Source organism: Oncorhynchus masou, unplaced genomic scaffold (genome assembly GCF_036934945.1).
Source record: "Oncorhynchus masou masou isolate Uvic2021 unplaced genomic scaffold, UVic_Omas_1.1 unplaced_scaffold_596, whole genome shotgun sequence".
In the NCBI taxonomy this organism is placed as follows: domain Eukaryota; kingdom Metazoa; phylum Chordata; class Actinopteri; order Salmoniformes; family Salmonidae; genus Oncorhynchus; species Oncorhynchus masou.
Genome location: NW_027012384.1, coordinates 346,256 through 369,328, shown reverse-complemented (window position 1 = coordinate 369,328; position 23,073 = coordinate 346,256). Strand labels below are relative to the sequence as shown.

Below are 23,073 nucleotides of genomic sequence, written 5' to 3'. Positions count from 1 at the left end.
AGGCTCCTAACTAAGGGTACTGCTATGGGATCCCCAAGGCTCCTAACTATGGGTACTGCTATGGGATCCCCATGGCTCCTAACTATGGGTACTGCTATGGGATCCCCCATGGCTCCTAACTATGGGTACTGCTATGGGATCCCCCATGGCTCCTAACTATGGGTACTGCTATGGGAGCCCCAAGGCTCCTAACTATACTGATGTGTAATGTGGGTTACATGGGGAAACAGTCTATTTTAAAATCCTCTCAAAAATGTTTTCTTGCCTTTCATCATTATGTGGAAACAATATATTGATGATATTTTTGTTCTATGGAGGGGTGATGCCAAACAGCTCCAGGCGTTCCATGCTTTTCTTAACTCCTGTTCTGAGCATCTGAGATGTACTATGCAGTCTGACACACGTCAAATCAGTTTTCTTGATCTTCTGATCTTGTGTGAAGATAATGTTCTATACACTGATCTTTACAGGAAACCTACTGATCGGAACAGTTTGTTGAGGGCTGATAGTTGTCACCCACTTCCCTTGAAAAACAGTTTGCCCTACAGATCATTTGTAAAACAAAATATTTTGGGGGCTGAGACGCAAGAAGATTCAAGGCGAGGGGGTATAAAAATAGTCAGATGAATACTGCCATTGAGAAAATTCAAAACAAACATGACCTTTTTCAAGGTCCGTCTCACAAAGATAAACATTCTTGCGTTCTAACTACCCTCTATTCAAAGTGCTCTGAACAGATGAAGGGAATCGTTCACAAACATTGGCCCATTCTAAGATCCGATCGTCTCGGTAATGCGTTTTCAGACCTTCGCTTGGTCGTATTCTCACAGGGCAGAAGCCTCAGAGATCAGCTGGTAAACTCTGATTTACCACCCCAAGATATCCCTGAACAACGTCTATTTGCTCCCCTCCTGGATGGAAACTACAAATGTAATGGCTGTGCTCAATGCAATGGCACTTATAAATGTAGATCCTTCAAACACCCACAAACAGGGAAATCGATCCCAATTAAAGGTGTTATTACGTGCTCCACTAAGGCAGTTATTTATCTTATAACTTGTCCTTGTGGTATAAATGATGTGGGTAAAACAGTGTGAATTAAAAGTATTAATCTCGGAGCATCGTAGCACCATTAGGTGCAAAACCTGGACTTACCCAATTGCGGCCCACTTTTTGGAAGAAAACCCTTCGATTTCGTACCCTACGTTATATCGGGATCGAACATCTCACCCTCCATAGGGAAGGAGTGTGACCTCAACAATTTTTTGTTAAAACGAGAGGCTGCCTGGATCTTTAATTTAAAGACCTTTGCTCCCTTCGGTCTCAACGTAGACATTGATCTGAAGCCATTCTTGTGATTGTGCTATTCATTGTAAATGTTTGTAGGCTTATGTAGTCACATTGTATCTATGATCGTATACTATCACTCATGTTTTTGTATGCTATTTTAATATCTGAGAATTAACCAATGATATCAGGCAACACCATGATTACAGACACCTGTGTGTCTTTTAACACTATATAAATGTATAAATGGGTCATCCTGCAGTGTCTGTCATTATACCCTGATGAAGACAGCTTGTTTAACTAAACCTACATGTACATATTACCTCAATCACCTGACCAAACCTACATGTACATATTACCTCAATCAATCACGTAACCAAACCTACATGTACATATTACCTCAATCAATCACCTAACCAAACCTACATGTACATATTACCTCAATCAATCACCTAACCAAACCTACATGTACATATTACCTCAATCAATCACCCCAACTACCTCGTACCCCAGGATTAGAGTTAGGGTTAGGGTTGGAGTTAAGGGTTAGAGTTAGGGTTAGGGGTTAGAGTTGGAGTTAAGGGTTAGTGTTGGAGTTAGGGGTTAGGGTTAGAGTTGGAGTTAGGGGTTAGAGTTGGAGTTAAGAGTTAGAGTTAGGGTTAGGGGTTAGAGTTGGAGTTAGGGGTTAGAGTTGGAGTTAAGGGTTAGAGTTAGGGTTAGGGTTAGGGGTTGGAGTTAGGGGTTAGGGTTAGAGTTAGGGGTTAGGGTTAGAGTTGGAGTTAAGGGTTAGAGTTAGGGTTAGGGGTTAGAGTTAGGGTTAGGGGTTAGAGTTGGAGTTAAGGGTTAGAGTTGGAGTTAGGGGTTAGGGTTAGAGTTGGAGTTAAGGGTTAGAGTTAGGGTTAGGGTTAGAGTTGGAGTTAAGGGTTAGAGTTAGGGGTTAGAGTTGGAGTTAAGGGTTAGAGTTGGAGTTAGGGGTTAGGGTTAGAGTTGGAGTTAGGGGTTAGAGTTGGAGTTAAGGGTTAGGGTTGGAGTTAGGGGTTAGAGTTGGAGTTAAGGGTTAGAGTTAGGGTTAGAGTTAAGGGTTAGATTTAGGGTTAGGGGTTAGAGTTGGAGTTAAGGGTTAGAGTTGGAGTTAGGGGTTAGGGTTAGAGTTGGAGTTAAGGGTTAGAGTTAGGGGTTGGAGTTGGAGTTAAGGGTTAGAGTTAGGGGTTAGAGTTGATGACTGGACCAATACAACACCTCGTTACTGATGACTGGACCAATACAACACCTCATTACTGACGACTGGACCAATACAACACCTCATTACTGGACCAATACAACACCTCATTACTGATGACTGGACCAATACAACACCTCATTACTGGACCAATACAACACCTCATTACTGGACCAATACAACACCTCATTACTGGACCAATACAACACCTCATTACTGATGACTGGACCAAAACAACACCTCATTACTGGACCAATACAACACCTCATTACTGATGACTGGACCAATACAACACCTCGTTACTGATGACTGGACCAATACAACACCTCATTACTGATGACTGGACCAATACAACACCTCATTACTGATGACTGGACCAATACAACACCTCATTACTGATGGCTGGACCAATACAACACCTCATTACTGATGACTGGACCAATACAACACCTCATTACTGGACCAATACAACACCTCATTACTGATGACTGGACCAATACAACACCTCATTACTGATGGCTGGACCAATACAACACCTCATTACTGATGGCTGGACCAATACAACACCTCATTACTGATGACTGGACCAATACAACACCTCATTACTGGACCAATACAACACCTCATTACTGGACCAATACAACACCTCATTACTGATGACTGGACCAATACAACACCTCATTACTGATGACTGGACCAATACAACACCTCATTACTGATGACTGGACCAATACAACACCTCATTACTGGACCAATACAACACCTCATTACTGATGACTGGACCAATACAACACCTCATTACTGATGACTGGACCAATACAACACCTCATTACTGATGACTGGACCAATACAACACCTCATTACTGATGACTGGACCAATACAACACCTCATTACTGATGACTGGACCAATACAACACCTCATTACTGATGACTGGACCAATACAACACCTCGTTACTGATGACTGGACCAATACAACACCTCGTTACTGATGACTGGACCAATACAACACCTCATTACTGATGACTGGACCAATACAACACCTCATTACTGATGACTGGACCAATATAACACCTCATTACTGATGACTGGACCAATACAACACCTCATTACTGGACCAATACAACACCTCATTACTGATGACTGGACCAATACAACACCTCATTACTGATGACTGGACCAATACAACACCTCATTACTGATGGCTGGACCAATTCAACACCTCATTACTGGAACAATACAACACCTCATTACTGGACCAATACAACACCTCATTACTGGACCAATACAACACCTCATTACTGATGGCTGGACCAATACAACACCTCATTACTGGACCAATACAACACCTCATTACTGATGACTGGACCAATACAACACCTCATTACTGGACCAATACAACACCTCATTACTGATGGATGGACCAATACAACACCTCATTACTGATGACTGGACCAATACAACACCTCATTACTGGACCAATACAACACCTCATTACTGGACCAATACAACACCTCATTACTGATGACTGGACCAATACAACACCTCATTACTGATGACTGGACCAATACAACACCTCATTACTGATGACTGGACCAATACAACACCTCATTACTGGACCAATACAACACCTCATTACTGATGACTGGACCAATACAACACCTCATTACTGATGACTGGACCAATACAACACCTCATTACTGGACCAATACAACACCTCATTACCGATGACTGGACCAATACAACACCTCATTACTGATGACTGGACCAATACAACACCTCATTACTGGACCAATACAACACCGCATTACTGATGACTGGACCAATACAACACCTCATTACTGATGACTGGACCAATACAACACCTCATTACTGATGACTGGACCAATACAACACCTCATTACTGATGACTGGACCAATACAACACCTCATTACTGATGGATGGACCAATACAACACCTCATTACTGATGGATGGACCAATACAACACCTCATTACTGATGACTGGACCAATACAACACCTCATTACTGGACCAATACAACACCTCATTACTGGACCAATACAACACCTCATTACTGGACCAATACAACACCTCATTACTGATGACTGGACCAATACAACACCTCATTACTGATGACTGGACCAATACAACACCTCATTACTGGACCAATACAACACCTCATTACTGATGACTGGACCAATACAACACCTCATTACTGATGACTGGACCAATACAACACCTCATTACTGATGACTGGACCAATACAACACCTCATTACTGATGACTGGACCAATACAACACCTCATTACTGATGACTGGACCAATACAACACCTCATTACTGATGACTGGACCAATACAACACCTCATTACTGGACCAATACAACACCTCATTACTGGACCAATACAACACCTCATTACTGATGACTGGACCAATACAACACCTCATTACTGATGACTGGACCAATACAACACCTCATTACTGGACCAATACAACACCTCATTACTGATGACTGGACCAATACAACACCTCATTACTGATGACTGGACCAATACAACACCTCATTACTGATGACTGGACCAATACAACACCTCATTACTGATGACTGGACCAATACAACACCTCATTACTGATGACTGGACCAATACAACACCTCATTACTGATGACTGGACCAATACAACACCTCATTACTGATGACTGGACCAATACAACACCTCATTACTGATGACTGGACCAATACAACACCTCATTACTGATGACTGGACCAATACAACACCTCATTACTGATGACTGGACCAATACAACACCTCATTACTGATGACTGGACCAATACAACACCTCATTACTGATGACTGGACCAATACAACACCTCATTACTGATGACTGGACCAATACAACACCTCATTACTGATGACTGTACCAATACAACACCTCATTACTGATGGCTGGACCAATACAACACCTCATTACTGATGACTGGACCAATACAACACCTCATTACTGATGACTGGACCAATACAACACCTCATTACTGATGACTGGACCAATACAACACCTCATTACTGGACCAATACAACACCTCATTACTGGACCAATACAACACCTCATTACTGATGACTGGACCAATACAACACCTCATTACTGATGACTGGACCAATACAACACCTCATTACTGATGACTGGACCAATACAACACCTCATTACTGGACCAATACAACACCTCATTACTGATGACTGGACCAATACAACACCTCATTACTGATGACTGGACCAATACAACACCTCATTACTGGACCAATACAACACCGCATTACTGATGACTGGACCAATACAACACCTCATTACTGATGACTGGACCAATACAACACCTCATTACTGGACCAATACAACACCGCATTACTGATGACTGGACCAATACAACACCTCATTACTGATGACTGGACCAATACAACACCTCATTACTGATGACTGGACCAATACAACACCTCATTACTGATGACTGGACCAATACAACACCTCATTACTGATGACTGGACCAATACAACACCTCATTACTGGACCAATACAACACCTCATTACTGATGACTGGACCAATACAACACCTCATTACTGATGACTGGACCAATACAACACCTCATTACTGGACCAATACAACACCTCATTACTGATGACTGGACCAATACAACACCTCATTACTGATGACTGGACCAATACAACACCTCATTACTGATGACTGGACCAATACAACACCTCATTACTGATGACTGGACCAATACAACACCTCATTACTGATGACTGGACCAATACAACACCTCATTACTGATGACTGGACCAATACAACACCTCATTACTGATGACTGGACCAATACAACACCTCATTACTGATGACTGGACCAATACAACACCTCATTACTGATGACTGGACCAATACAACACCTCATTACTGATGACTGTACCAATACAACACCTCATTACTGATGGCTGGACCAATACAACACCTCATTACTGATGACTGGACCAATACAACACCTCATTACTGATGACTGGACCAATACAACACCTCATTACTGGACCAATACAACACCTCATTACTGGACCAATACAACACCTCATTACTGATGACTGTACCAATACAACACCTCATTACTGATGGCTGGACCAATACAACACCTCGTTACTGATGACTGGACCAATACAACACCTCATTACTGGACCAATACAACACCTCATTACTGATGGCTGGACCAATACAACACCTCATTACTGATAGCTGGACCAATACAACGCCTCATTACTGATGACTGGACCAATACAACACCTCATTACTGGACCAATACAACACCTCATTACTGGACCAATACAACACCTCATTACTGGACCAATACAACACCTCATTACTGATGGCTGGACCAATACAACACCTCATTACTGATGACTGGACCAATACAACACCTCATTACTGATGACTGGACCAATACAACACCTCATTACTGATGGCTGGACCAATACAACACCTCATTACTGATGGCTGGACCAATACAACACCTCATTACTGGACCAATACAACACCTCATTACTGATGACTGGACCAATACAACACCTCATTACTGATGGCTGGACCAATACAACACCTCATTACTGGACCAATACAACACCTCATTACTGGACCAATACAACACCTCATTACTGGACCAATACAACACCTCATTACTGATGACTGGACCAATACAACACCTCGTTACTGATGACTGGACCAATACAACACCTCATTACTGGACCAATACAACACCTCATTACTGATGGCTGGACCAATACAACACCTCATTACTGGTTGATGGTATGCCCTGTGTGGCGTGGCATGACGACGAGCTCGTGTGTGTGTGTGTGTGTGTGTGTGTGTGTGTGTGTGTGTGTGCGTGTGGCGCGGCAGCCTCAGAGCCAACGTTTAATCAGGGTGAATTAGGGATGTGGAGAAAAACACATTTTGTTCTTTCCCTTTCACACACACACACACACACACACACAACACACACACACACAACACACACACACACACACACACACACAACACACACCAAATTATTTTTCTCAGGAGGCAAACCAACCATGTCATATGCAGAGCAGAAGAAGAGACCATGTGAGAAGAGAGGGAGGAGGAGGAGGAGGGGGAGGGGAGAGGAGAGGAGGAGGGGAGAGGAGGGGAGGGGAGAGGAGAGGAGGGGAGGGGGAGAGGAGAGGAAGGGAGAGGAGGAGGGGGAGAGGAGAGGAGAGGAGAGGAGGGGAGATGAGGGGAGAGGAGGGGGAGGGAGGAGGGGAGAGGAGGGGGAGAGGAGAGGAGGGGAGAGGAGAGGAGGAGGGGAGAGGAGGAGGAGGGGAGAGGGAGGGAGAGAGGAAGGGGAGAGGAGGAGGGGAGAGGGAGAGGAGAGGAGAGGAGGGGAGAGGAGGAGGGGAGAGGAGGGGAGAGGAGAGGAGGGGAGAGGAGAGGAGGAGGGGAGAGGAGGAGGGGAGAGGAGAGGAGGGGAGAGGAGGGGAGAGGAGAGGAGATGAGAGGAGGCGGGGGGAGGGTAGAAGGGGAGGAGGGTCTTGGTTAGTGTGGGGTGTCTTTCACGTTCCCGCTGACTACTAGGTCAATCCCTGGGACAACAGATTATTTCTGTTTTACAGCAATTATTTATCTACTGGAGAGGAGAGGAGGACGATTTATAACGCCAAAATGTAACACTTGTTCACAAAAAATATTGTTCTCACACATTAGTGTTATTTAACACTGTAAAGTAAAGGAATGAATGGCCTTGGGTGGATTCTTCCTTTAACCTATCAAACACCAACATCACAACAGGAACAGGAAGGAGAGGTTTGTTAACCTATCAAACGCCAACATCACAACAGGAACAGGAAGGAGAAGTTTGTTAACGTATCAAATACTAACATCACAACATCACCAGGGACAAACTACCTGCCCTCCAGGACACCTACACCACCCGATGTCACAGGAAGGCCAAAAAGATCATCAAGGACAACAACCACCCAAACCACTGCCTGTTCACCCCGCTATCATCCAGAAGGCGAGGTCAGTACAGGTGCATCAAAGCTGGGACCGAGAGACTGAAAAACAGCTTCTATCTCAAGGCCATCAGACTGTTAAACAGCAACCACTAACCACTGTTAAACAGCTGCTGCCAACACACTGATATTAAATCATTGGCCACTTTAATAAATGGAACATTAGTCACTTTAAATAATTTTTTCATACCCTACATTACTCATCTCACATGTATATACTGCATTTTATACCATATACTGCATCTTGCCCATGTCACTCGGCCGTCTCTCATCCATATAGTTATATGTACATATTCCTATTCCATCTCTTTAGATGTGTGTTTATTAGGTAGTTGTTGGGGAATTGTTAGATGACTTGTTAGATGTTACTGCACTGTCGGAACTAGAAGCACAAGGATTTCTCTACACTCACAATAACATCTGCTAACCATGTGTATGTGACCATTAACATCTGCTAACCATGTGTATGTGACCAATAACATCTGCTAACCATGTGTATGTGACCAATAACACCTGCTAACCATGTGTATGTGACCAATAACACCTGCTAACCATGTGTATGTGACCAATAACACCTGCTAACCATGTGTATGTGACCAATAACATCTGCTAACCATGTGTATGTGACCAATAACATCTGCTAACCATGTGTATGTGACCAATAACATCTACTAACCATGTGTATGTGACCAATAACATCTGCTAACCATGTGACCAGTAACATCTGCTAACCATGTGTATGTGACCAATAACATCTGCTAACCATATGTATGTGACCAATAACATCTGCTAACCATGAGTATGTGACCAATAACATCTGCTAACCATATGTATGTGACCAATAACATCTGCTAACCATATGTATGTGACCAATAACATCTGCTAACCATGAGTATGTGACCAATAACATCTGCTAACCATGTGTATGTGACCAATAACATCTGCTAACCATGTGACCAATAACATCTGCTAACCATGTGTATGTGACCAATAACATCTGCTAAGTCTACATGGTTTAAAAAGACCCCAGGATGTTACATTGTATCAAGTCTACATGGTTTAAAAAGACCCCAGGATGTTACGTTGTATCAAGTCTACATGGTTTAAAAAGACCCCAGGATGTTACATTGTATCAAGTCTACATGGTTTAAAAGACCCCAGGATGTTACATTGTATCAAGTCTACATGGTTTAAAAGACCCCAGGATGTTACATTGTATCAAGTCTACATGGTTTAAAAGACCCCAGGATGTTACATTGTATCAGATCTACATGGTTTAAAAAGACCCCAGGATGTTACATTGTATCAAGTCTACATGGTTTAAAAAGACCCCATGATGTTACATTGTATCAAGTCTACATGGTTTAAAAGCCTCCAGGATGTTACATTGTATCAAGTCTACATGGTTTAAAAAGACCCCAGGATGTTACATTGTATCAAGTCTACATGGTTTAAAAGACCCCAGGATGTTACATTGTATCAAGTCTACATGGTTTAAAAGACCCCAGGATGTTACATTGTATCAAGTCTACATGGTTTAAAAGACCCCAGGATGTTACATTGTATCAAGTCTACATGGTTTAAAAAGACCCCAGGATGTTTCATTGTATCAAGTCTACATGGTTTAAAAGACCCCAGGATGTTACATTGTATCAATGTGTTCTGTGTGAGAACCACTGCTGTTATGCCGTAGCCTCGGGCCTGCAGCATCATGTACCCATCCTGTTGTCTGTTTGGAAATGATGTAGTGCCCGAGTCGAGGCCCTATACAGTCTGGACGGAACGGGAATCTCATTCTAGTCAGACAGGTGGGATCGGAATGGAACCTGTTCCAGGGCTGGATACACTGTATCGTAAGCCTATAGTTGTGATATATATGATACCAGGAGCTGTATCCTTCCGTTCTACCTCTGCTCGAGGATGATGTCAGTCCAGTGATGCTGACATAAAGTGGAATCACAGAGCGAGCCCCCCCCCCCACACACACACACACACTGCCTCACAGTCGAATGACCCAATTTAACCTGGAGAAACATTACAGAACCCAGACCCAGCATGCCATAACGTGTTATCTCCAGACGTGGACCACATTTAGCACGATAATAGGAATACAAGTATTAGAACAGTGGCGTTTTATCCGTAAATATACGTTGAAAGGTTATCCTCGGGACATTAGAGCAGAGGCTGTTCCGCTACAGCCCAGACAGTCATGCTTCATGTGCCGTCAGACGTGCGGACCATCTCTCTCTCTATTGATCAGTAATTATTGAATAGAAACGGGTTCTTACCTGGATAGAGCACAGCAGATATAAAACGCGAGGCACCGATGAGATCATGGTATCTCTACTGTTGTTCATGGAAAGGAGTCGATCGGGCGTCTGTTCTCAGGGGCTCGCCGGAGATTTGCACATCCAGACAATGGCGAATTTTCTGCACCAACAGACCATCGAGCTATCCTCTCTCTCTCCGCAGACCCTGGGTGCACAATAGTCTCCGCTCTCTCCCCTCTCGGTCCTCCTAAACGTGCGTTTAGATCATCCACTTGGTGCCGTTCCTGTGTCAGAACGCCCCGATATGGGCCATATCTGAAACGTAGGGTGTCGATTTTTCAACAGCCGTCCTAACATCCGCGATGGGTCGGCGAAATGGATGGAGGGAGTAACGCGGCAGTGGCCATCATTTAAGGGAAGAAACGAGCAGAGGCAGCCTGATCTTACAAACGGAAGGAGAGCAGAGACAGAGGCTGCATTCTCCCCTCTCTCTCTCTTTCTCTTTCTCCAACGCCCCGCCCAAATCTGTACAGAGGGAGGCTGGAACAGCACCAGCTAGTCTACTATCAACATCAGATAGAAGGATGAATGGAGAGAGGGAGGGAGGAACAGCACCAGCTAGCTACTATCACCATCAGATAGAATGATGCATGGAGAGAGGGAGGGAGGAACAGCACCAGCTAGCTACTATCACCATCAGATAGAAGGATGAATGGAGAGAGGGAGGAACAGCACCAGCTAGCTACTATCTCCATCAGATAGAATGATGAATGGAGAGAGGGAGGGAGGAACAGTACCAGCTAGTCTACTATCACCATCAGATAGAAGGATGAATGGAGAGGGAGGGAGGAACAGCACCAGCTAGCTACTATCACCATCAGATAGAATGATGAATGGAGAGAGGGAGGGAGGAACAGCACCAGCTAGCTACTATCACCATCAGATAGAAGGATGAATGGAGAGGGAGGGAGGAACAGCACCAGCTAGTCTACTATCACCATCAGATAGAATGATGAATGGAGAGGGAGGGAGGAACAGCACCAGCTAGCTACTATCACCATCAGATAGAATGATGAATGGAGAGAGGGAGGGAGGAACAGCACCAGCTAGCTACTATCACCATCAGATAGAAGGATGAATGGAGAGGGAGGGAGGAACAGCACCAGCTAGCTACTATCAACATCAGATAGAAGGATGAATGTAGAGGGAGGAACAGCACCAGCTAGTCTACTATCACCATCAGATAGAATGATGAATGGAGAGGGAGGGAGGAACAGCACCAGCTAGTCTACTATCACCATCAGATAGAATGATGAATGGAGAGGGAGGGAGGAACAGCACCAGCTAGCTACTATCACCATCAGATAGAATGATGAATGGAGAGGGAGGGAGGAACAGCACCAGCTAGCTACTATCACCATCAGATAGAATGATGAATGGAGAGGGAGGGAGGAACAGCACCAGCTAGCTACTATCACCATCAGATAGAATGATGAATGGAGAGGGAGGGAGGAACAGCACCAGCTAGCTACTATCACCATCAGATAGAATGAACCTGTGTGTCCTGGTCGTGCAGGTGTGGGGGTATAATATCAACCTGTGTGTCCTGGTTGTGCTGGTGTGGGGGTATAACATCAACCTGTGTGTCCTCGTCGTGCTGGTGTGGGGGTATAACATCAACCTGTGTGTCCTGGTCGTGCTGGTGTGGGGGTATAATATCAACCTGTGTGTCCTATTCGTGCTGGTGTGGGGGTATAACATAAACCTGTGTGTCCTGGTTGTGCTGGTGTGGGGGTATAATATCAACCTGTGTGTCCTGGTCGTGCTGGTATAATATCAACCTGTGTGTCCTGGTCATGCTGGTGTGGGGGTATAACATCAACCTGTGTGTCCTGGTCGTGCTGGTGTGGGGGTATAACATCAACCTGTGTGTCCTGGTCGTGCTGGTGTGGGGGTATAACATCAACCTGTGTGTCCTGATGGCGTCTGGTGTGGGGTATAACATCAACCTGTGTGTCCTGGTCGTGCTGGTGTGGGGGTATAACGTCAACCTGTGTGTCCTGGTCGTGCTGGTGTGGGGTATAACATCAACCTGTGTGTCCTGGTCGTGCTGGTGTGGGGGTATAATATCAACCTGTGTGTCCTGGTCGTGCTGGTATAATATCAAACTGTGTTTCCTGGTCGTGCTGGTGTGGGGGTATAACATCAACCTGTTTGTCCTGGTCGTGCTGGTGTGGGGGTATAATATCAACCTGTGTGTCCTGGTCGTGCTGGTGTGGGGGTATAATATCAACCATAGTTTCCTGGTTGTGCTGGTGTGGGGGTATAACATCAACCTGTGTGTCCTGGTTGTGCTGGTGTGGGGGTATAATATCAACCTGTGTGTCCTGGTTGTGCTGGTGTGGGGGTATAATATCAACCTGTGTGTCCTGGTCGTGCTGGTATAACATCAACCTGTGTGTCCTGGTCGTGCTGGTGTGGGGGTATAACATCAACCTGTGTGTCCTGGTCGTGCTGGTGTGGGGGTATAACATCAACCTGTGTGTCCTGGTCGTGCTGGTGTGGGGGTATAACATCAACCCGTGTGTCCTGGTCGTGCTGGTATAACATCAACCCGTGTGTCCTCGTCGTGCTGGTGTGGGGGTATAGCATCAACCTGTGTGTCCTGGTCGTGGTGGTGTGGGGGTATAACATCAACCTGTGTGTCCTCGTCGTGCTGGTGTGGGGGTATAGCATCAACCTGTGTGTCCTGGTCGTGCTGGTGTGGGGGTATAACATCAACCTGTGTGTCCTGGTCGTGCTGGTGTGGGGGTATAATATCAACCTGTATGTCCTGGTCGTGCTGGTATAATATCAACCTGTGTGTCCTGGTCGTGCTGGTGTGGGGGTATAACATCAACCTGTGTGTCCTGGTCGTGCTGGTGTGGGGTATAATACCAACCTGTGTGTCCTGGTCGTGCTGGTGTGGGGGTATAACATCAACCTGTGTGTCCTGGTCGTGCTGGTATAATATCAACCTGTGTATCCTGGTCGTGCTGGTATAATATCAACCTGTGTATCCTGGTCGTGCTGGTATAATATCAACCTGTGTGTCCTGGTCGTGCTGGTATAATATCAACCTGTGTGTCCTGGTTGTGCTGGTGTGGGGGTATAACATCAACCTGTGTGTCCTGGCCGTGCTGGTGTGGGGGTATAACATCAACCTATGTGTCCTGGTCGTGCTGGTGTGGGGGTATAACATCAACCTGTGTGTCCTGGTTGTGCTGGTGTGGGGTATAACATAAACCTGTGTGTCCTGGTCGTGCTGGTGTGGGGGTATAACATCAACCTGTGTGTCCTGGTCGTGCTGGTGTGGGGGTATAACATCAACCTGTGTGTCCTGGTCGTGCTGGTATAATATCAACCTGTGTATCCTGGTCGTGCTGGTATAATATCAAACTGTGTTTCATGTTCGTGCTGGTGTGGGGGTATAACATCAACCTGTGTGTCCTGGTCGTGCTGGTGTGGGGGTATAATATCAACCTGTGTGTCCTGGTCGTGCTGGTGTGGGGGTATAATATCAACCTGTGTTTCCTGGTCGTGCTGGTGTGGGGGTATAATATCAACCTGTGTGTCCTGGTCGTGCTGGTGTGGGGGTATAACATCAACCTGTGTGTCCTGGTCGTGCTGGTGTGGGGGTATAATATCAACCTGTGTGTCCTGGTCGTGCTGGTATAACATCAACCTGTGTGTCCTGGTCGTGCTGGTGTGGGGTTATAACATCAACCTGTGTGTCCTGGTCGTGCTGGTGTGGGGGTATAACATCAACCTGTGTGTCCTCGTCGTGCTGGTGTGGGGGTATAGCATCAACCTGTGTGTCCTGGTCGTGCTGGTGTGGGGGTATAACATCAACCTGTGTGTCCTGGTCGTGCTGGTGTGGGGGTATAACATCAACCTGTGTGTCCTGGTCGTGCTGGTGTGGGGGTATAACATCAACCTGTGTGTCCTGGTCGTGCTGGTGTGGGGGTATAACATCAACCTGTGTGTCCTGGTCGTGCTGGTGTGGGGGTATAACATCAACCTGTGTGTCCTGGTCGTGCTGGTGTGGGGGTATAATATCAACCTGTATGTCCTGGTCGTGCTGGTGTGGGGTATAACATCAACCTGTGTGTCCTGGTCGTGCTGGAATGGGGGTATAACATCAACCTGTGTGTCCTGGTCGTGCTGGTGTGGCGGTATAACATCAACCTGTGTGACCTGGTCGTGCTGGAATGGGGGTATAACATCAACCTGTGTGTCCTGGTCGTGCTGGTGTGGGGGTATAACATCAACCTGTGTGTCCTGGTCGTGCTGGTGTGGGGGTATAACATCAACCTGTGTGTCCTGGTCGTGCTGGTGTGGGGGTATAACATCAACCTGTGTGTCCTGGTCGTGCTGGTGTGGGGGTATAATATCAACCTGTATGTCCTGGTCGTGCTGGTGTGGGGTATAACATCAACCTGTGTGTCCTGGTCGTGCTGGAATGGGGGTATAACATCAACCTGTGTGTCCTGGTCGTGCTGGTGTGGCGGTATAACATCAACCTGTGTGACCTGGTCGTGCTGGAATGGGGGTATAACATCAACCTGTGTGTCCTGGTCGTGCTGGTGTGGGGGTATAACATCAACCTGTGTGTCCTGGTCGTGCTGGTATAATATCAACCTGTGTGTCCTGGTCATGCTGGTGTGGGGGTATAACATCAACCTGTGTGTCCTGGTCGTGCTGGTATAACATCAACCTGTGTGTCCTGGTCGTGCTGGTGTGGGGGTATAACATCAACCTGTGTGTCCTGGTCGTGCTGGTGTGGGGGTATAACATCAACCTGTGTGTCCTGGTCGTGCTGGTGTGGGGGTATAATATCAACCTGTGTGTCCTGGTCGTGCTGGTATAACATCAACCTGCTTGTCCTGGTCGTGCTTGTGTGGGGGTATAACATCAACCTGTGTGTCCTGGTCGTGCTGGTGTGGGGGTATAATATTAACCTGTATGTCCTGGTCGTGCTGGTATAATATCAACCTGTGTGTCCTGGTCATGCTGGTGTGGGGGTATAACATCAACCTGTGTGTCCTGGTCGTGCTGGTATAACATCAACCTGTGTGTCCTGGTCGTGCTGGTGTGGGGGTATAACATCAACCTGTGTGTCCTGGTCGTGCTGGTGTGGGGGTATAACATCAACCTGTGTGTCCTGGTCGTGCTGGTGTGGGGGTATAACATCAACCTGTGTGTCCTGGTCGTGCTGGTGTGGGGGTATAACATCAACCTGTGTGTCCTGGTCGTGCTGGTGTGGGGGTATAACATCAACCTGTGTGTCCTGGTCGTGCTGGTGTGGGGGTATAACATCAACCTGTGTGTCCTGGTCGTGCTGGTGTGGGGGTATAACATCAACCTGTGTGTCCTGGTCGTGCTGGTGTGGGGGTATAACATCAACCTGTGTGTCCTGGTCGTGCTGGTGTGGGGGTATAACATCAACCTGTGTGTCCTGGTCATGCTGGTGTGGGGGTTTCACATCAACCTGTTGTTTACGAAGCATGTGACAAATAAAAGTTGACTTGGAAACAGACTGTTCAGTGTCAGGGCCTGTCAGGTGGCTCCCCCTTGTGGCTATACAATATCATGATAGTTGAGGCAGAAGAAGATATTGTAAATAAACCTCCCCCAGTCGGTCTCACACCTCCCCTTCCAGCACACACACACTCACTCTCTCTCAGCACACACACACACACACACACTCTCAGTCTCTCTCAGCACACACACACACACTCACTCTCAGTCTCTCTCAGCACACACACACTCACTCTCAGTCTCTCTCAGCACACACACACTCACTCTCTCTCAGCACACACACACACACACTCACTCTCAGTCTCTCTCAGCACACACACACACTCACTCTCAGTCTCTCTCAGCCCCCACACACACTCACTCTCTCTCAGCACACACACACACTCTCAGTCTCTCTCAGCACACACACACACTCACTCTCAGTCTCTCTCAGCCCCCACACACACTCTCTCTCTCTCAGCACACACACACACACTCTCTCTCTCTCCCGCGGCGCTCAGCAGAACAGACAACAACTTTGCTTCATGGCGGCGAGGCTCACCGGAGACTGGATCCAACCGGACTGTGATCTAACCGGACGGGCGCGAGCTGCAGAGGGATTCACTATGTACGTTTTTACCGGAGTTGTTATGCTTTGTGATAAAACAATAATGTAGTTACGTGAACGATTTTAAGCATGAGTCTACTTGTCCCTCAAAAACAAGTTCATAGAGTAACTGTCTTTTTGGTAGACAGGCTACTGCTGGTTGAAAGACTGCAGTCATGTTTTGGTAGACAGGCTACTGCTGGTTGAAAGACTGCAGTCATGTTTTGGTAGACAGGCTACTGTTGGATGAATGACTGCAGTCATGTTTTGGTAGACAGGCTACTGTTGGATGAAAGACCGCGGTCATGTTTTGGTAGACAGGCTACTGTTGGATGAAAGACCGCGGTCATGTTTTGGTAGACAGGCTACTGTTGGATGAAAGACCGCGGTCATGTTTTGGTAGACAGGCTACTGTTGGATGAAAGACTGCAGTCATGTTTTGGTAGATAGGCTACTGCTGGTTGAATGACCGCGGTCATGTTTTGGTAGAAGAGTTGTTGAGTTGTTGACAGTTTTTGTCCAAGTTGTAATTGATTATGATTGTCGCACAAGTGCAACTCACGTGGGGAAAATACATGTTATGAAACTATTGAAATGAATCTGTGAATGTATCCTATTAGAATATTACCCAATAACTGCAGCTGATGAGATTAAACAACGTGTGCAATAGTTTACCATCAGTCATCTGTAATTCCATAGCCAGACAGATAAGGGATAACATACTGTACCATTGCCCTGTAGCCAGACAGATAAGGGATAACATACTGTACCATTGTCCTGGAGCCAGACAGATAAGGGATAACATAATGTACCATTGTTCTGTAGCCAGTCAGATAAGGGATAACATACTGTACCATTGTCCTGTAGCCAGACAGATAACATACTGTACCATTGCCCTGTAGCCAGACAGATAAGGGATAACATACTGTACCATTGTCCTGTAGCCAGTCAGATAAGGGATAACATACTGTACCATTGTCCTGTAGCCAGACAGATAAGGGATAACATACTGTACCATTGCCCTGTAGCCAGACAGATAAGGGATAACATACTGTACCATTGTCCTGTAGCCAGTCAGATAAGAGATAACATAATGTACCATTGTCCTGTAGCCAGACAGATAAGGGATAACATACTGTACCATTGTCCTGTAACCAGTCAGATAAGGGATAACATACTGTACCATTGCCCTGTAGCCAGACAGATAAGGGATAACATACTGTACCATTGTCCTGTAGCCAGACAGATAAGGGATAACATACTGTACCATTGCCCTGTAACCAGTCAGATAAGGGATAACATACTGTACCATTGCCCTGTAGCCAGACAGATAAGGGATAACATACTGTACCATTGTCCTGTAGCCAGACAGATAATGGATAACATACTGTACCATTGTCCTGTAGCCAGTCAGATAAGGGATAACATAATGTACCATTGTCCTGTAGCCAGTCAGATAAGGGATAACATACTGTACCATTGTCCTGTAGCCAGACAGATAAGGGATAACATAATGTACCATTGTCCTGTAGCCAGTCAGATAAGGGATAACATACTGTACCATTGTCCTGTAGCCAGTCAGATAAGGGATAACATACTGTACCATTGGCCTGTAGCCAGACAGATAAGGGATAACATACTGTACCATTGCCCTGTAGCCAGTCAGATAAGGGATAACATACTGTACCATTGGCCTGTAGCCAGTCAGATAAGGGATAACATAATGTACCATTGTCCTGTAGCCAGTCAGATAAGGGATAACATACTGTACCGTTGTCCTGTAGCCAGTCAGATAAGGGATAACATACTGTACCATTGCCCTGTAGCCAGTCAGATAAGGGATAACATACTGTACCATTGGCCTGTAGCCAGTCAGATAAGGGATAACATACTGTACCATTGGCCTGTAGCCAGTCAGATGAGGGATAACATACTGTACCATTGTCCTGTAGCCAGTCAGATAAGGGATAACATACTGTACCATTGGCCTGTAGCCAGTCAGATGAGGGATAACATACTGTACCATTGTCCTGTAGCCAGTCAGATGAGGGATAACATACTGTACCATTGGCCTGTAGCCAGTCAGATGAGGGATAACATACTGTACCATTGGCCTGTAGCCAGACAGATAAGGGATAACATACTGTACCATTGCCCTGTAGCCAGACAGATAAGGGATAACATACTGTACCATTGTCCTGTAGCCAGACAGATAAGGGATAACATACTGTACCATTGTCCTGTAGCCAGTCAGATAAGGGATAACATACTGTACCATTGTCCTGTAGCCAGACAGATAAGGGATAACATACTGTACCATTGTCCTGTAGCCAGACAGATAACATACTGTACCATTGTCCTGTAGCCAGTCAGATAAGGGATAACATAATGTACCATTGTCCTGTAGCCAGACAGATAAGGGATAACATACTGTACCATTGTCCTGTAGCCAGTCAGATAAGGGATAACATACTGTACCATTGTCCTGTAGCCAGACAGATAAGGGATAACATACTGTACCATTGTCCTGTAGCCAGACAGATAAGGGATAACATACTGTACCATTGTCCTGTAGCCAGACAGATAAGGGATAACATAATGTACCATTGTCCTGTCGCCAGACAGATAAGGGATAACATACTGTACCATTGGCCTGTAGCCAGTCAGATAAGGGATAACATACTGTACCATTGCCCTGTAGCCATTCAGATAAGGGATAACATACTGTACCATTGTCCTGTAGCCAGTCAGATAAGGGATAACATACTGTACCATTGCCCTGTAGCCAGTCAGATAAGGGATAACATACTGTACCATTGGCCTGTAGCCAGTCAGATGAGGGATAACATACTGTACCATTGTCCTGTAGCCAGTCAGATAAGGGATAACATACTGTACCATTGGCCTGTAGCCAGTCAGATGAGGGATAACATACTGTACCATTGTCCTGTAGCCAGTCAGATAAGGGATAACATACTGTACCATTGTCCTGTAGCCAGACAGATAACATACTGTACCATTGTCCTGTAGCCAGTCAGATAAGGGATAACATACTGTACCATTGTCCTGTAGCCAGACAGATAAGGGATAACATACTGTACCATTGCCCTGTAGCCAGTCAGATAAGGGATAACATACTGTACCATTGTCCTGTAGCCAGACAGATAAGGGATAACATACTGTACCATTGCCCTGTAGCCAGTCAGATAAGGGATAACATACTGTACCATTGTCCTGTAGCCAGTCAGATAAGGGATAACATACTGTACCATTGTCCTGTAGCCAGTCAGATAAGGGATAACATAATGTACCATTGTCCTGTAGCCAGTCAGATAAGGGATAACATACTGTACCATTGTCCTGTAGCCAGTCAGATAAGGGATAACATACTGTACCATTGTCCTGTAGCCAGACAGATAAGGGATAACATACTGTACCATTGCCCTGTAGCCAGTCAGATAAGGGATAACATACTGTACCATTGGCCTGTAGCCAGTCAGATGAGGGATAACATACTGTACCATTGTCCTGTAGCCAGTCAGATAAGGGATAACATACTGTACCATTGGCCTGTAGCCAGTCAGATGAGGGATAACATACTGTACCATTGTCCTGTAGCCAGTCAGATAAGGGATAACATAATGTACCATTGTTCTGTAGCCAGTCAGATAAGGGATAACATACTGTACCATTGTCCTGTAGCCAGACAGATAACATACTGTACCATTGCCCTGTAGCCAGACAGATAAGGGATAACATACTGTACCATTGTCCTGTAGCCAGTCAGATAAGGGATAACATACTGTACCATTGTCCTGTAGCCAGACAGATAAGGGATAACATACTGTACCATTGCCCTGTAGCCAGACAGATAAGGGATAACATACTGTACCATTGTCCTGTAGCCAGTCAGATAAGAGATAACATAATGTACCATTGTCCTGTAGCCAGACAGATAAGGGATAACATACTGTACCATTGTCCTGTAACCAGTCAGATAAGGGATAACATACTGTACCATTGCCCTGTAGCCAGACAGATAAGGGATAACATACTGTACCATTGTCCTGTAGCCAGACAGATAAGGGATAACATAATGTACCATTGTCCTGTAGCCAGTCAGATAAGAGATAACATAATGTACCATTGTCCTGTAGCCAGACAGATAAGGGATAACATACTGTACCATTGTCCTGTAACCAGTCAGATAAGGGATAACATACTGTACCATTGCCCTGTAGCCAGACAGATAAGGGATAACATACTGTACCATTGTCCTGTAGCCAGACAGATAAGGGATAACATAATGTACCATTGTCCTGTAGCCAGTCAGATAAGGGATAACATACTGTACCATTGCCCTGTAGCCAGACAGATAAGGGATAACATACTGTACCATTGTCCTGTAGCCAGACAGATAAGGGATAACATACTGTACCATTGTCCTGTAGCCAGTCAGATAAGGGATAACATAATGTACCATTGTCCTGTAGCCAGTCAGATAAGGGATAACATACTGTACCATTGTCCTGTAGCCAGACAGATAAGGGATAACATAATGTACCATTGTCCTGTAGCCAGTCAGATAAGGGATAACATACTGTACCATTGTCCTGTAGCCAGTCAGATAAGGGATAACATACTGTACCATTGGCCTGTAGCCAGACAGATAAGGGATAACATACTGTACCATTGCCCTGTAGCCAGTCAGATAAGGGATAACATACTGTACCATTGGCCTGTAGCCAGTCAGATAAGGGATAACATAATGTACCATTGTCCTGTAGCCAGTCAGATAAGGGATAACATACTGTACCATTGTCCTGTAGCCAGTCAGATAAGGGATAACATACTGTACCATTGCCCTGTAGCCAGTCAGATAAGGGATAACATACTGTACCATTGGCCTGTAGCCAGTCAGATAAGGGATAACATACTGTACCATTGGCCTGTAGCCAGTCAGATGAGGGATAACATACTGTACCATTGTCCTGTAGCCAGTCAGATAAGGGATAACATACTGTACCATTGGCCTGTAGCCAGTCAGATGAGGGATAACATACTGTACCATTGTCCTGTAGCCAGTCAGATAAGGGATAACATACTGTACCATTGTCCTGTAGCCAGACAGATAAGGGATAACATACTGTACCATTGTCCTGTAGCCAGACAGATAACATACTGTACCATTGTCCTGTAGCCAGTCAGATAAGGGATAACATAATGTACCATTGTCCTGTAGCCAGACAGATAAGGGATAACATACTGTACCATTGTCCTGTAGCCAGTCAGATAAGGGATAACATACTGTACCATTGTCCTGTAGCCAGACAGATAAGGGATAACATACTGTACCATTGTCCTGTAGCCAGACAGATAAGGGATAACATACTGTACCATTGTCCTGTAGCCAGACAGATAAGGGATAACATAATGTACCATTGTCCTGTCGCCAGACAGATAAGGGATAACATACTGTACCATTGCCCTGTAGCCAGTCAGATAAGGGATAACATACTGTACCATTGGCCTGTAGCCAGTCAGATAAGGGATAACATACTGTACCATTGCCCTGTAGCCATTCAGATAAGGGATAACATACTGTACCATTGTCCTGTAGCCAGTCAGATAAGGGATAACATACTGTACCATTGCCCTGTAGCCAGTCAGATAAGGGATAACATACTGTACCATTGGCCTGTAGCCAGTCAGATGAGGGATAACATACTGTACCATTGTCCTGTAGCCAGTCAGATAAGGGATAACATACTGTACCATTGGCCTGTAGCCAGTCAGATGAGGGATAACATACTGTACCATTGTCCTGTAGCCAGTCAGATAAGGGATAACATACTGTACCATTGTCCTGTAGCCAGACAGATAACATACTGTACCATTGTCCTGTAGCCAGTCAGATAAGGGATAACATACTGTACCATTGTCCTGTAGCCAGACAGATAAGGGATAACATACTGTACCATTGCCCTGTAGCCAGTCAGATAAGGGATAACATACTGTACCATTGTCCTGTAGCCAGACAGATAAGGGATAACATACTGTACCATTGC

General features: G+C 45.5%; 2 protein-coding genes across 3 annotated transcripts in view; one reads left to right on the top strand and one right to left on the bottom strand.

Annotated features, from left to right (window-relative positions):
* Positions 1–11,333, bottom strand: part of LOC135536333 (receptor-type tyrosine-protein phosphatase O-like) — a 140,783-nt gene extending 129,450 nt beyond the window's left edge. Inside the window, exon 1 of the mRNA XM_064962688.1 lies at positions 10,858–11,333. Coding sequence (XP_064818760.1) covers positions 10,858–10,926 — 69 coding nt within the window. The 5' untranslated portion in view covers positions 10,927–11,333. The remainder of the gene's footprint in view (positions 1–10,857) is intronic.
* A 5,370-nt stretch (positions 11,334–16,703) lies between these two features.
* LOC135536332 (adipocyte plasma membrane-associated protein-like) overlaps positions 16,704–23,073 on the top strand; it is a 46,098-nt gene continuing 39,728 nt past the window's right edge. For both annotated transcript variants that reach the window (XM_064962686.1, XM_064962687.1), the window contains exon 1: positions 16,704–17,026. In XM_064962686.1, the coding sequence (XP_064818758.1) occupies positions 16,944–17,026 (83 nt within the window). In that variant the 5' untranslated portion in view covers positions 16,704–16,943. The remainder of the gene's footprint in view (positions 17,027–23,073) is intronic.